The sequence below is a fragment of the Falco peregrinus genome, chromosome 2, assembly GCF_023634155.1.
Source record: "Falco peregrinus isolate bFalPer1 chromosome 2, bFalPer1.pri, whole genome shotgun sequence".
In the NCBI taxonomy this organism is placed as follows: domain Eukaryota; kingdom Metazoa; phylum Chordata; class Aves; order Falconiformes; family Falconidae; genus Falco; species Falco peregrinus.
Window position 1 is genome coordinate 86,992,880 of NC_073722.1, and position 14,559 is coordinate 87,007,438.

Here is a 14,559-nt window from a genome sequence, read left to right on the forward strand (position 1 = left end):
TTCTTTATTGGGTAATGGCAAGTTGATGCTTATGCAAGGCTGGGGCTTCAGTATTATGTCATGTGCATGCTTGCTGGACAAGGGGGGCTAAGTTCATAGCTCCCCTCTGACAGTTTCTGCAGTAATTGATACATGGAACTTCCAACAGCTCCGAGTAGCTTTTCAGTGCTCTGTCTCGCATCTTCTACCTGTGCCATTCTCTTGTGCAATGTTTTGAGAAAATTAAAGCCTTATAAGTGTACTGAATGAGTCTTTTACTTCATAAGCATGACTGATCCAGGCTTTGTGCTGAGACTGCTGTACACAGTGTGAAAGGTGGCCTTTACATGTTCAAAACGTAGGATTTAAACTGGGTGGCAGTAGCTTCCAGTTAGAAATCTGGGGATACAGAACCAATTTGAAGAACCTTTGAGGAGTCAAGGAGACAGCATTTGTACAAGGTGACTCCCATCTGACTTTTGGAGCAGATGGGGGCCAAAGAAAGCGAACAATTTTGCATATGGATAGATTAAATACAGCTTATTTGACCCCTGTTTTTAATCGTTTTCATTTTTCAGTTTCTGTGGTCATGAATACTGCTGAGCAGTCTTGTGATTTCGCATGTTTTTCTTGAGATGGTGAAAGTATTTTTGAAATTAAAAACTCTGACTGTGAAATTAAATTTTTAGTTTGCATATTGGTCACTCTGAAAATTCCTGTCCAGTTTAATGTATATCACTGACCCACCAGCAACTCAGAAGAATGTGTGTCTAGGCACCTCTGAGTGTGTTCCCCTATTTGTTCAGATTCAGGGAGTTGTAGATATGTATTGTCCATATTTTACTGAGATATAATAGGTTTGTCAGACTACTTTGCCTCCAAATTGTTCATCCGAGGTAATGAGTTCTTAATAATTGTAGTATAAATCGACACACCTTCAGCTTTATGGTGAAGGTTAGATGCCTAAATTTTCTTTTAAATCTCTCCTGTTAGGAACGTAAGTTCCGATGGAGCAGAAGCACGCAGAAGGCTAAGAGAGTGTGATGGCTTGGTGGATGCCCTTCTTCATGCTCTACAGTCTGCAGTTGGCAAGAAGGATACAGATAATAAGGTGAATTTGAGTATTAAAATTTAATGGATGTTTCCATTAATTTAGGCTGTTGCTCTGGGATCTGACGCTTATCTGCTAGTATCAGAAGGGGATTGTGCTTACCTCAGAAAATACAGTAATTATTTTCCTCTCATCTCTGTCATGATATCCGTGCTAGTCCTGATGGGGGAATCAGTATGATGCTGCTGTGTTACCTTGTGTGGCTGATGAGGTGAGCAAAAGCAAGTGGTTGTGATAGGTGGGGAGAGTAGTCCTTTATTATTGCCAGTGATGTTATTGCTATTGTTCTGCATTACTTAATTGACATTTATAAGTGCAGTCTCCAAATCAGAATTGAGTCCCGTTGTATTGTGCTTTGCACAATACCAGCAAAGGAGTCAGTTCCCATTTTAAAGACTTTATTCAGCACCATCTCTTAACAACTGTAGTGCTTAGACATTAAGGTATGTTGTCACACTTGCAGCCCTTTCATTGTGGCTTTTTTTTTTTAAGTGCAGATTTTGATTAATCTGTTTTTATCATCATCTCATCCTGTGGCGCTTAAAAGCGTATTTATATGCATAAGGAATATCATACCTTTAACCTCTCTAAAAAAGAAAGAGTACGGTATTGCTTCATAACACCAGTAAGGCTTGTACAGCATCATTATTTTATTCGAGGCCTACCATGCGATGGACTGTACAAGGGAATTATAAAGCCCTGTCACTTAATCAGGTGATTTTGGAAGTGGATTTTGTAACTACCTCGTGGTTTCCACTGCAACCTACAGAGCATTGCTCTTGTCAGAACCTGATGTGCTGTGGATTTGCTATTACTACAGGTCAACGTGTGTTCTCATTGAAATCCTCACAAGGCCTAGGTTTTGACCCAGAGAAAATTTAATAAAGTGGGCCCCTTGGGGATCTTAAAGGTTGGAAGAATGAGAGAGAGGCTTGTATTAAAATAAGATCCTTATGTGATCACTTTCTGGTGTGTGTTTTGATCTTCTGGTGAATTATATTCTTTATGTAAGATCAGGTGGTATTCTAGATTAGAGAGTTTTCATTTTGAATGGGTGCTATTTATGAGGCACTTCACTTTTGGAAGAATAAAATTGGGTTTAGAACAAGAATGAATCTTAATTTTAGGGGTCTTGGCTAAATCTCCTTTGAAAGCTACATTCTTTCCCTGGGGCAGGTGGGCTTCTTTTTAATTCCCTGAAACCCTCCACTGTATAATATAATGGTTTGCAAATAAGAGGGTGCAGTACTTACTATAACATAAATTTCTCTGTAACAGTCTGTGGAGAACTGTGTGTGCATCATGCGGAACCTTTCCTACCATGTCCACAAAGAGGTCCCTGGAGCTGATAAGTACCAAGAACTAGATGCCAGTCAGACTACAAGCACGGGAGGCTCTCAGAAGAAGAAGAAAGATGATGCTGGTTGTTTTGGTGGAAAAAAAGCTAAAGGTAGGTGTTGCAGAGAGCTCAAGAGCTGGAAGTGGGTTTGAGCGTAAATTTTGCTGTGTAGGCCTGCTCTTGAAAGCACATTCATCATACTGGTCTAGAATGTTGTGGTTCTTGGAGGTATGTGTTTGTAGCGTTGTGGCATGTGTTCATCTCCCTTGTTGCATTACTACTAGATATTTGGGAATTTTTTCCGCAATTGCTATAGTTTTACTTGGCTTTAAGTAAGAGTGCTGCATGCTGATAGATGACGCTCTGCTGTTGGACAAAGGTGGATGTGCGCTACCTCTCCTCTGCATTGTTGTGTTCTTGCATCTGTCAAATCCATGCTTAGTCCACTTGCTTGGCTGCACAGCATGTGTCACTCTGGAAGCCAGGCCAGCACGCGTTCATCCCCATGCACTATTGTCTTTCTTGTCTGTATGTCTTCCATGCCTCCGGTCTCTCACATTTGAAAATAAACTAAAAGCCTACCCTCCCACTCGCAGCCAAAACGTACAACCTCCCAATTCTGTCACTCTTTCAGTAATTTAAATTGCAAACATGATTTTATAGCTTTTAATTGTCAGTCACTTTTAGACCTGTTCTCTCCTCTGGAGCACATGTGTTGCAAATTAATTTCATTATGAGAGAGGATTAATGGTCTCAGTAACCTCCTTTCCATCTTTCCTTTAGAAAGAGACACTTAAATTACATCCATTTTCTTTGTTGTTTTAAAGGAATGACTATTCTAGACTGAATTCAGAGATAATTAACCCATTTTCTGTCTAGGCTCCATTCTCCTCATTCATGTGTACTCACACCCTGGCTTACTATTTAAGCCAGGTCTAAGGAAGGTTTTGGTCCTGAAGAGCTAACGTGGAATTGTTTGAACTTGACAGACTGTGCGCTGCATGTTACTCTTCCTTTGATCTGACCTGTGCGTGTTATTACAATGTTACGTGTTTCTGTGTGTGTTATAGGGAAGTCATCACAGTGTGAACTTGCTTTTGCAGACTAGCCTGTCATCAACTGCATTTAAACTGTGTTTAAAAAAATAATAAAATAACAAACTGATGGGAATCTTTTAATGTCTGGGGGGAAAACTGAAGAAAGAATTTTACTTGCCTGGCCAGCCTGTTCTCACAGTGAATGACTAAAAACCTCAGTGTGATATCCTTTGGAAACCTTGAACATGTGCTGACTCAAGCCTGTTCCCTGCCACTTGCAGTCCCTGTTGTTCTGCTGCTTGAGAGCAACACAGTCAGTGAAAACATTTTTAGACATAAAAGCTATAAGTGTGCACTGTGGGAGGAGGAGAGGAGCGTGCTGATTGAGAACTGTCATCCTCCTCCTGATGACAGTGAAGAGAGCGCTCTCAGGTGGCTGTCCTTTGGCGAGGGGCTGCCTGCTTCCTCAGGGGCCGGCCTGTCTGTACCTTCTGTGTCCGTGTGCCCTGGTAGGTTCTGTTTATCAGCCAAAGCATCTGATCCTGTCTTTTTGGGCAAATCGATTTCAAAATCGTATGACACTGAGGATGAACCTGTGGATTTCAGCAAGCAATGCAGGCTCTCCATGACAGCTTGGGTTTAGCTCTCTGTGTTCAGCAGGAAATGACAATTTCTGAAGTATATTTTAACATATTTGTTTCCCCCTCTTTGCAGCGCTCTTCTTAAAGTGTGCTGTTCTCTAGAGGGGAATCAACTGGTAGTAACGCTGAGCTCACAGCTGGTAGTATGTAGATCAGAAGGATAGAAGGGGACAGGCAACTGTTGTTTTTAAAAAAATAAAAATCCATTAAAAAATGTGCTTTTAAAATCATAAAAGAAGCTTCCTTTTCTCACTGTAAAATCTATGTGAACACCTGGTCTGAACCTGCCTTAATTTTCTCAGTCTAGGACTTTAAAATAGATCAGTTCTCTCCACCTCTTTTTCACTTAATCTTGCAGTGTTTCCATCTTTATTTTATTTTATTTCATGGTCATTGATCATAGCATTTCAAACACCTCTGCAAAGGGGTAGTCGTCCTTCTGTCCCCTCAATCCTGTGAGCACCTTTTCATTTAATGAAAAGAGGAAGAAAAGAAAAAAAAAAAAGGTGTGCAGAGAAAGATTGGGCTTTTTTTTCAGCAGGAACAAAAGGGAGAAAGTAAAGTATCTTGTTTTGGTTTGGTTTTTTAATTGATGAAACTTCTGTAGTATTCTTGTACTCAGGTTTTGAACCTATTCTGTGAAATTCTGCATCTTTGTGACTGTTCCTTTGTATTTTCTTCCTTCCTGTAAATTTTTGCTGCTTTTCTGGTAATTAGAGGAGTGGTTCAATCAAGGTGAGTCTTTGCAATACTTTTTCATCATCGCCATAATATGCTTTGTTCAGCTTTTACATGCAAGGCTAATTACTGAGATCATGGTCTCGTTCATTCACCTTCTCCTCTACTCCTCCAGTGCATCCTCCTGTTCATTTCAGTAGGCATGGAAGTCCTCTGACTGAGCGTTTGCAGTTTGGTCTTCCCACACAGACAGCAGAAAAGATAAGGGTTTATTCACTCCTGATGTGCATGAAGTAAGGTAATCGATGTGCAGCTGGCCTGATAACCCCATGAGAGAGGGAACACCTAAGTGTGTGAGTTCCCTCAGCAATCTTAAGTACCACTTCGATGGCTGGTCTGGGTAGCAGTAGCTGTGAAGACTCAGCAGCTTGGGATGTGTATTCTCAGGGATCCTTGGTATTTTGTCTTCTGGGGCAGGTGCCTGGGCTGCTGCATCTTTGTTATTGACACTCAGACTAGCTAGATGAAGCTATCCCCAGTAAATGCCTCAGGGGATACACCCCTTGGTTTCTCACCCCAGCACAATAAGTAAAATTGCACTTGGAATACACAAGGCTGAGGCTAAAGTTTGCCTCCCTAGCTTCTCGCTTGGGAAGTTGTTTGGCTCTGAGTGTTACTGAGACTGGTTCGGGAGTAAAGGCAGGGTCGTTTTCACTTTGTGACACTTCCTGCAAATCAGTGGGTTCTGAAGGGTTGAGCCACAGGAGAGATGTTGGGGCAGGGGGGAATCACTGCAATTGCTCCACCCAGAAAATAGTGCTCAGTAGTGATCCGTGTGACAGGGGTTCCAGGTGTGGCTGGTGAGCCTGGGGAGGGTGGGCATGTTGGCAAGGCGGAGCTCAGCCCTTGCTTTCTGTCACTCCGCTGCAGTCCGGTTCAGTGGGGGTGTATTAACGAGTGCAGTGTTGGCCGTTGCAGGGGGGAAGAGGGAGTTGTTAGGAAGACTCTCTTTCCCTTCAACTATTTTTTTAACTAGAAAGAAAACGTTTGGGAATTAGTACTTCAGCAAAAATGGTCTAGCTGAATAGCTGTTTTGATTATCCTGTAAAGCAAAACGACATTTGACAAAGATCAACAACATTAGTGGTTAATAATGCTGGGTCATACTTCAAAGTCTGTACGGAGTTTCTGGCAGATTGAAAATGCCGAAGGTCATGTTTTGGTTGTTTCTTACATAATGAAAAGTAGTGGGGGGGAGAGGGAAAGAATTTTAATCCCACTGTTTCAAGACTGTAAATTGCATCTTGCACAAGCAAGCCTCATGTCAGGCAGTTTTCCCAAAGCAGAGTGCTGTGCCAGTTCCTACAGCCAGGTCTCATAAAACAGACCTGTCAGCAGGCATGTTCAAAGCTGTCTGTCTCTTGGCAAAGTTTGGAGCTATGCTTGATCCAACAGCATCGTCTTTGCTCTGGCACAGGCTGGAAAACTTGGAAATGAGGGAGATGCATAGAAGGGCAGAAACTGAAATGTACAAAACCAGGGTCTTAAACTTCTTTCCTGCTGCTGGTATGGTCGCTTCGGCATCCCCATGCACTAGCATTACTGACAGGCTCGAGTGGCAGAGGAGGGTGTTCAGACCTGCAGAAGCTGGTTTTCTCGTTATATTGGTCAGGCCAGGGGATGGCTGGTTGAGAGGTTTGTAATAGGTAGGCTCTTGAACTTGCTAAATTGTTCACCTTTTTAGAAACTCCAAACCAATATTTGTTGGTCCTGCGGAAATCAAATGGGAAAAACACCTGTTGGGCTGCAGATTGAAACTTTTCCCTTCTAGATGGATTTCTTTTGGAGTCATCTTACAGCTTGATAGCCTTCTCTCTAGAGGATAGCCCTGAAAATGTAGGTGCTTCCAGTATTTCTGAACTTGGCCCTTGCTCAATTTGATGAAGCAAGTAATTTGTAGAGTTGAAATTCCCTTGGTCAGAGCTCTGTGTTTGGAATTGCTTCCATTTGTAAACAGCTGGTAGCTTCTGGTTTGAACAGACTGGTTTTGCCTGTGAGGTGGGTTAGTTTCTCAGAGGGCTGAGAGACAAACTAGCGAAGGCTTCATAGAAGATGGCCAATATTTGCAGTCTGGCCCAGAAATTGAGACACGGCAATTGAAGATCCCAGAGCACAGGTGGAGTGTGCTGTCTTAATGAAAGATGGCTTAGTAAATAGGCAGCTGCCTCTGCACTGCGAGCTCAAAAGATGTAGCAGCCAACACTGCTCTCCTGGACAATCTCTTCCTTAAAAAGTTGTGCACAAATACATACTGCTTACTAACGTTGCACTAGAAAGAAAGGAGCTGTTTCTGTGCCATGTCAGTTCTGCAGGGCTAACAGAAGAACCAAACTCCAACCTTTAAATTATAGAGTGAAATTCTGAAATGAGTAGTTCTGTTGAATAAGCTCTGGCTCTCCCGAGTAAATGTTCAGAGGTTTGAACTAGCTAATGCCAGAGACATGAAATTCAGGGTCACATGGAAAAAACAGTTTGTCCTACTTGTAGATAAGATGGAGTCACATTTAATGGTCTGCCCTAAGTCTGTAATCTTTCCTCAAGACTGACTGACTGACTTCCTTCAGTGCTTCCTCCCCACTGCCCTGCTTTTTCCTGTCAGTGCTCTGAAGGGTCAACAAGGGTTTGCAGCCAGTAACTGGGTTCAGCTGCCATTATGAAATGCAGTGTCCTTTGATGCACAGCATGTTTTCTTTCTGCTGTTTGGTTCCCAAAGCAATGTGTTTCTCATTCTTCCCTGGAGTGAACACTTGGAGGGCTGCAAAGTGCAGCTAGTTCCTGTCCCTTCCTTTAGAAACGTTTCAATGGAGTGGCGTGGTACCTGGCTGCATGACCTTTTGGCAGCTTAGATGGGCTTTTTCATACTTCAAGCAAATTACTTCATCTGAACAGAACTAGACGCATGTTTTGTTGTGCACAGTAGTTACAGTTGGCTGGTATTCTCTGTTGACATTTCAAAACAAAACTGTGTGCTATTCCTGAAGGGAGGGGATGGAATACCACCTTGAGGTTTGGGGTTGATTTTTATTTTTCCCCCTCTTGATGTTATTTCTGAATATTCATATCAGTATGTAAAAGCCCTATTTCTTGTCTATAAAGTACCGCATTAAGTTTGTCCTTTTGTCAAGGGGAAGGGCAGAGCAGCCCATTGAATTCACTGTGCAGATGCTGTACTGGCTCCCTGCTATAACAGGGCAGGGATTGGCCTTTCCCCTTTCATGACATATTCCCAGTCAAGAGTCAGACTACTCTCCATGCTGCGTTTTCAAGGACCATTTTCCTGTTTGCTTTTAAGTATCCTGACTGGTGGAGACTTCTGCCTTTCCTGTAAACCTGCACTGACAGCCTGGTAGAGTCCCTGTGCAAAAGCTACCTCTGGCAGCTTAAATTGTGGTGTTCTGAAGTCACCCCGTTGCACCTGCCTTCCCTGCTCTTGAGGGAGAGGGACTAAGTAACTGGAATTTTTCACCCCCTCAAAATAATTTGGGAAAGCGAAATTGTACACTGCTGTCCTCGGGAGCCGTGCAGATTCCTGCACTTCCAACCCTCTGTCTGTCAGTACTTCTCTGATGGCAAGGTGCTTGCCTGTCCCACAGCATCACTGCTGGCTTACCCAAGGCAGTGTGTCTCCTTGCTGGAGAAGAGGGGGTGGAAACTAACCCTTCCCTCCCCAGCTGTTTACAGAACCTTGAATTCCCAACCTAACTAAAACTGAAGTCCAAGTTTTGTTCTGCTTTTTATGAAGGATTTCACAAATTGAAGCTGACATAGTGGTTTCAAACTATCTCTTAGCAAAAATATGGAATTATTTCCATTAGTTTCTAATAAATAGTCAAAATGTCACTTTATTGATTGAAGGGCAATTCAAGGTTAAGTTGTTGGCTGCTGTCTGTACAATATATTAAATCTAGGACTTCCTGCCTGATAGTTGCAATGAGAATAGAGGCTGCAAAGCAAGCCTGTTTTTTTCTCTGCTGCTCAGTTTATGCTTTAGCTAAGCTTCAGATCAATATTCCTCTTTGAAAATAACAAGTAAATACTGGGCTTCTGAGGGAGAGGCATAGCTTTGCCAAGAAAGGAAATGGCACAATTTTCCAAGATTTTAAGCACTCTTAAGACCCGCTGAAATGCTAGTGCTAAGCGTGTTTGAGGATCAACCAGAAAGTAGATTGGATTTTTGTCCCTGAGTTGCTCATGCTAAAACCACAGCTATGCAGCTGGATTGCAAGTCAGATATGTACAAATATGGGTAATGATCTGTGATTTATATTCTGAGTTTATATCTTCTATCATCTTGTAGATGCACATGATAGTAACTTACCTGTCAGTATGCTGACAGTCTTTTCCATATGTTGTCTTTCTTTTTTTGCACAGGAAAGAAGAATGGAGATTTGGACAGGAATTTTGATACACTTGATTTGCCTAAACGGTCTGAAGCAGCAAAAGGTAATGCAAATGTTTGTGATTTTGGAAATAGCAAGTAGCCAGGGAGCTGGGGGCTCTTAAAGGGGACTTGAGACTTGAGCATATCGGGCTGATCTCTTTCTTTTGTATTCATATAATTGAAATAATGGATGTGTCAGTGCTTGCTGTTATCTAGTTCTCAATAGTGGATATAACCAGCTTTTATATAAAGCTGCTGAACTGGTGGAATCCTGTAGAAATCCATCTCATTTGCAGTTAGGAGATTGTAACTCCATAGAGGAGTGAGTGCATACTCTCTTCCTTTACAACTCCCATTTGCAAATCACCAGCCCTAGCTGCGAATGTGAGGAGGTGTGAAATGCATTAGGTGAGTGTACATGTCACTAACCTTTTCCCTTCCCTGGCACCTCTGTAGTTCTTCATTGTTCTGACAAATTGGAGAGTAATGGCAGGGAATGAGTTCAATTTTTTTTGTCTTTGCTGGCAGTCTTCTGAATACAGTATTCCTCCCTGTCTGTAGTGAGTAGTAGTTGTAGTTTTCCAAAATTTGGAGGTTCACAGAAAACTCTTCTGCATTGCACTTTTGTATTTCAGCTCTGACAGAGGTGAAGCCTTTCACAAACAATCTGTATTCCCTTCCTGCATGCATGGTACTCTATTTAATTGCAGATTAGGAGGTGATTTGGGATCTCATCAGACTTCGTGCAGCATTGGACAGTTTGAGACTTGCACCAGTTTTCATTTGAAGTGCAATGTCATTGCAAAGATTCAGCCATTGTCATGGCAACTGCTGCAGTACCACAGGTGCCACCCTGTCAACAGAGCCTTGCAGGAAAAGCTCTCCCATAACAGTGTCACCTTAGTGATCTGTGAGTACCCAGAACTACCTGAGTATTCTTCAGAAGGAAAATCTTAAACTCTTTCTGCATTGCTTGTACAATTTCAGAGAGTATAAAGAGACAGTGTGACTCAATGGAGATTCTTGGACTTGGGATACCTGAGTTATGCTACTTCAGAGATCTTGATTGAATCAACTCAGTTGTGCTTCAGTTTCCTTACTGTTAACTAAGGGCAGCAGCAGAGGCCCTATCTAACATCCTTAGACATGTACTCATAGTAATGGTTTAATAATTATATATATAAAGTGCTGCATTCTCATTTAAATTCATGGGCAGTGAAGCTCTGATGATAATGTAAACTAATCCTAATATATAGATGGATCAGTTTACAGATAGCCTTTACAATGGGTACAGTTTCTAGGCTAATGTTTAAATACAATTTTTCATCTGGTGCATTATTGCAGAAGATACTGAGGCACTTCTTAGAAGGTGCAATGCCATCCTGTTTGGAGAACAGCAGGAAATTTCTCCCAACCAGCCTTCACTTCCATGCCAGCAGTTCAGGGCTGGGCATTGATTACATTGCAGAGCAAGGAGACATCTTAAGGTTGCAGAAAAAGAAGGAAACAAAATACAGTGAGGGCTTCAGCACTTTCATTCATTCCTACATGTGATCAGAATGCAGGTGCCACTAAAGGGGAATGATGGAAATCGAGGATTTCTGCAAAGAAATAGAACTTGCATAACTTTAAGATAAAAATCTTTCACATGGCTCTGTTAGTGGTGCAAGTGTTGGGGCGTATCTGATGGGAGATGGATCTGTCTGAGCTTACACAGCTCACTATCGTGTTCAACTGCTAGAAGTCACACACTCATGAAGAGGTTCTGTTCAACAATTTTGAGATGCCCTCATTTGATCTAAGTTGAATAGACTACATATCTCATGCTAGTTTAGGTCAGGAGGTTAATCACACAGCATTTTGAAAGAGCCCCTTTGGCATGGAAAAAGGTGTGAAAAACTATTCGCTTTTGTGCTAGGAGTAAAAAATGAATTGTGTTCACTTTTTTTTTAATAGTAGTTTACTGCTAAGCATCTGGTTTACATAAGGGTTCCTGGATACTAAAGGTTCTAACAACATTGCTAGGACTTTGAATTGTTCAGTAATTACAGAAATTCAGTAAGAATTTCAGTAAGAAAAATAAAATTGCAGTTTTAAAACCCTTAAAAGCTCCGGTCAGATCTATGCCATAGAGTATAATTGGCTCTGATGAGATTAGCTCTCAGCTGAAACAGAACCTCATTCCGAAGACTGAAAAATCATGCAAGTTTTAATGATCAAAAGCACTCAGTTTGAGTGACACAATGAAGTGCTATTTCAAAAATCAACAATTATAGATTAATCTCTTTCATGTATTATTAAAGCCATATTAAAGTGAGTTTTCAGCTGGAATCTTTGTGGGCAAATGAAACTGCAGTAATAAGGTTTGCTCATGCGACACAGCAAATTAACGTTGCGGTAGTTAACAAATATTGGGATGCAGTGTTGTTAAGTTTCTTGTAATCTTATAGTCAGCATCCATGGTGCTTATCAGGTGGATCTAAAGATGAGGTTTCAAGAACCTGACATCATGATTTTGTTACAAAATAATCTCGGGTACAATCACTGAGCTTAATTGATTGTGTGCTTATGATCACTTGAACAAACACAAACTAGAAGCATGAACCAGTTTAGACCTATTTTCTATCATCTCTGGAAACTTTCTTTAGTCTCTAAATCACTTTAATTGCAGGAATCTCTGCCTGTCCTGTAGCCAAACAGCATAAAAACAGAAGCTCCTGTCGTTTTTAGTTTGGGGGTGGGGGCTGGTGGGTGTCTGTGTGGGAGGCAGAGGTTTCCTCAGTCTTTGTTCAAGACAGCTGAGGAACATGTTCAGATCCTGAACAGTCCAAAAGGTTTTCTGAGTTACTACCCAGTTTAAATGCTAGGGTTTTGTGGTGGGTTTTTTGGGTTGGTTTTTTTTTTTCCCCCTGGAATTGTTTGTGCTGGAGAGGAATGAATGAATGAAGGCAATTCCTTTTTTTCAAAATGATGAACTAGAGTCTCCTTTTCTTTTGATTGCTCTTGGTTTTTTAATGGAAATCAGATTTTACTGCAGCACACCATTTCAGCAGCCCTGAAACCATTTCTAAGCCTTTAATAATTTTATGTGCTAGGCATTCTGGCAGGGGAAAGCTCCTAATTCAGGGTTGTTATCTGTGGTAAACTGGATAATATCAGATGGGAGAACTTGCAGTGCTTTCAGAAGCTGTCTCATCTCATATTAAAAAAAAATATATATATGCTCTGGCAGTGTCCAGAGTACTGCTGTCCTCATGAGGAAAGATTGTGGAAGAGAAGCTTCTTGCTTCCTCTTTGTTGAAAGGAGCATATTTTTTTCTGACAATCAGAGAGAGAGGATACATTTTGGGGGGAAATTATAAGAGCTGGCGTAGAGCCATATGAGAACAGGACAGCACTGACAAAAAATTATGAACGCTGTCCTCGGGACCTTGCTAAATTTAGTACTTTCAAAAATTGCTGCTTTTGGTGGGGGGAATGTTGCTGAAATCCCTTCCCCAATATAAAGTAGGTCACGGGTAGCGGCATTGACTGTCTCCTCTGCAACGTGTTCTCTTCTGCACTACTACAGTGTGAATGTGGATTTCTCCTGTGTACACATTAAATAACATAGCACAGTACAATCCCTTTGCTGTGTTCGCAAAGTCCTTATTTCTGAGCAGGAATAGTGACAGGAGGCTTGTGCATTGTGGGGAAGATCAGGATTAATCATATCTGTGCAGTGGAAAGCAGTGTCTCAGATGGCAGACTGTGCGATAAGGTTTTCTGAAAAGAATCAGCATTGATATGTGTCAGCCCTCTGAAGATGTTATAAAGGTTGTAACATTTAATCTTCGTGATGTGAAAGTGTTGGATTGTCTGCCTCTGTTCATCAGTGCTGGAATGTGAGAGAAGAAAGTCCAGAAGAGCAAAACAGTTTTTTATATGGAATCAGCAGGTTATTACTAATTAAATCCAGACCTCTTTGCTATTTGGTTTAAGCAGATCTCATGGCTTCTTGTTTACACACACATAAATCTAATGGCATAAAAGTAGATCCGTTAAGGTGCTTTGGGTGTTGAAGTTCAACTGTGATTTCAGTTCATATCATTAGGGGGTTGAAAGTTTTCAGCCATAAGGAGACGTGCAGGTATGTTTCAGCCTAGTGGATGAGCTAACTCGTTCTCTCCTTTAAATCAGTTACTGAAGTGGTTATTCATCTGTCTTTCCATTGTGATTATTTAATCTTACTTCCATTTTAGCGCGAACATAAGCTTAGGAGAGAGTCGAGCAGAAATGCTGAACTAGTCCTAAAGCTGCTTCTAGTTGAACAAGTCTATTTTGTTGCAGTAGGGACCTCACAGAAGAGCTGAATTTGTCTGAACGCTCAGCTTTGTGTGTACACTTACCCTGGTCAGCAGCGTATGTAGGCAGGGAATGAGATTTTGGGTGAACTTGTCAGCAGGTGAAATTCTTCTTTCTCTGTTGTCTGAAATCCTCAGTCGCTTTCCATGTAGCCTGATGCTGATGATGGATTTTCTATTCCAGAAGGTGAGTGTTTAAATTCACTTATAAATCTTTGTGGTACTGCTACAGGAAATTAGACTTCCTGGCACTGTCAGGGTAATGACTTTAACTTAGTACATTACAAAAATGCTGACAATTTGTCTTCAGTTAAAAGCAATGTAGTTGGGGGGAGTGAAAAAATTCACTAAAGCTTTACTCTGGCTTTAAGGTTGTAACTAAGATTACCTGCTGTTCTCATTTCACTGCTGTTTTAATATGCTTTCTTTAAATCATTATAAGTTGACTCAAGCACTCACCTGCCCTTTCCAGTGCCCTTCAATCATTAATTTTGATTGTCGTATTGTGAGTAAGTGAGTAGAACTGATTGATTAATGGTACCGTCCACACCCCTCCTGTGCCAGCCAGTGGAAACTGACCGACTGAGATCTTTTCTGTGAGAGCAACACATTTTTATATTACCATCTTTTAAGTATCTCATTCACGTTGAGAATTCCAATCAGAATTATTAAGTATCTCTTATTTCTCTTGCTTTACTGAGCAGAGTGTTCATTTTGGTCCCGTGTGTTTTTCATAATTTACAAAGCACTGAAAGATTCCTTGTCTGTGTTCTGGTGCTTTCAGTCAGAGAAGATTTATTGCCTTGAATAGGAGAATTCCCATATGGAGCCTGCCCTTGCCAAACTTTCTCCAGCCCGGTACCTGTAAATTCTCATTCTTTTTCCCAACATCTGTGAGGATTTCAGAGCAGGCACCTGTGGGTTATTGCAAACACAGTCTCTCTGTAGCTGACTACTAATTGTTCTGGAATACTCTGCTTTTATTGTCAT

General features: G+C 41.4%; 1 protein-coding gene across 12 annotated transcripts in view; it reads left to right on the plus strand.

The window, feature by feature from the left end:
• Positions 1–14,559, plus strand: part of ARVCF (ARVCF delta catenin family member) — a 291,095-nt gene that overhangs the window by 235,143 nt on the left and 41,393 nt on the right. For all 12 annotated transcript variants that reach the window (XM_055795795.1, XM_055795794.1, XM_055795791.1 and 9 more), the window contains 3 exons: positions 973–1,090; positions 2,369–2,540; positions 9,217–9,288. In XM_055795795.1, coding sequence (XP_055651770.1) covers positions 973–1,090; positions 2,369–2,540; positions 9,217–9,288 — 362 coding nt within the window. The remainder of the gene's footprint in view (positions 1–972; positions 1,091–2,368; positions 2,541–9,216; positions 9,289–14,559) is intronic.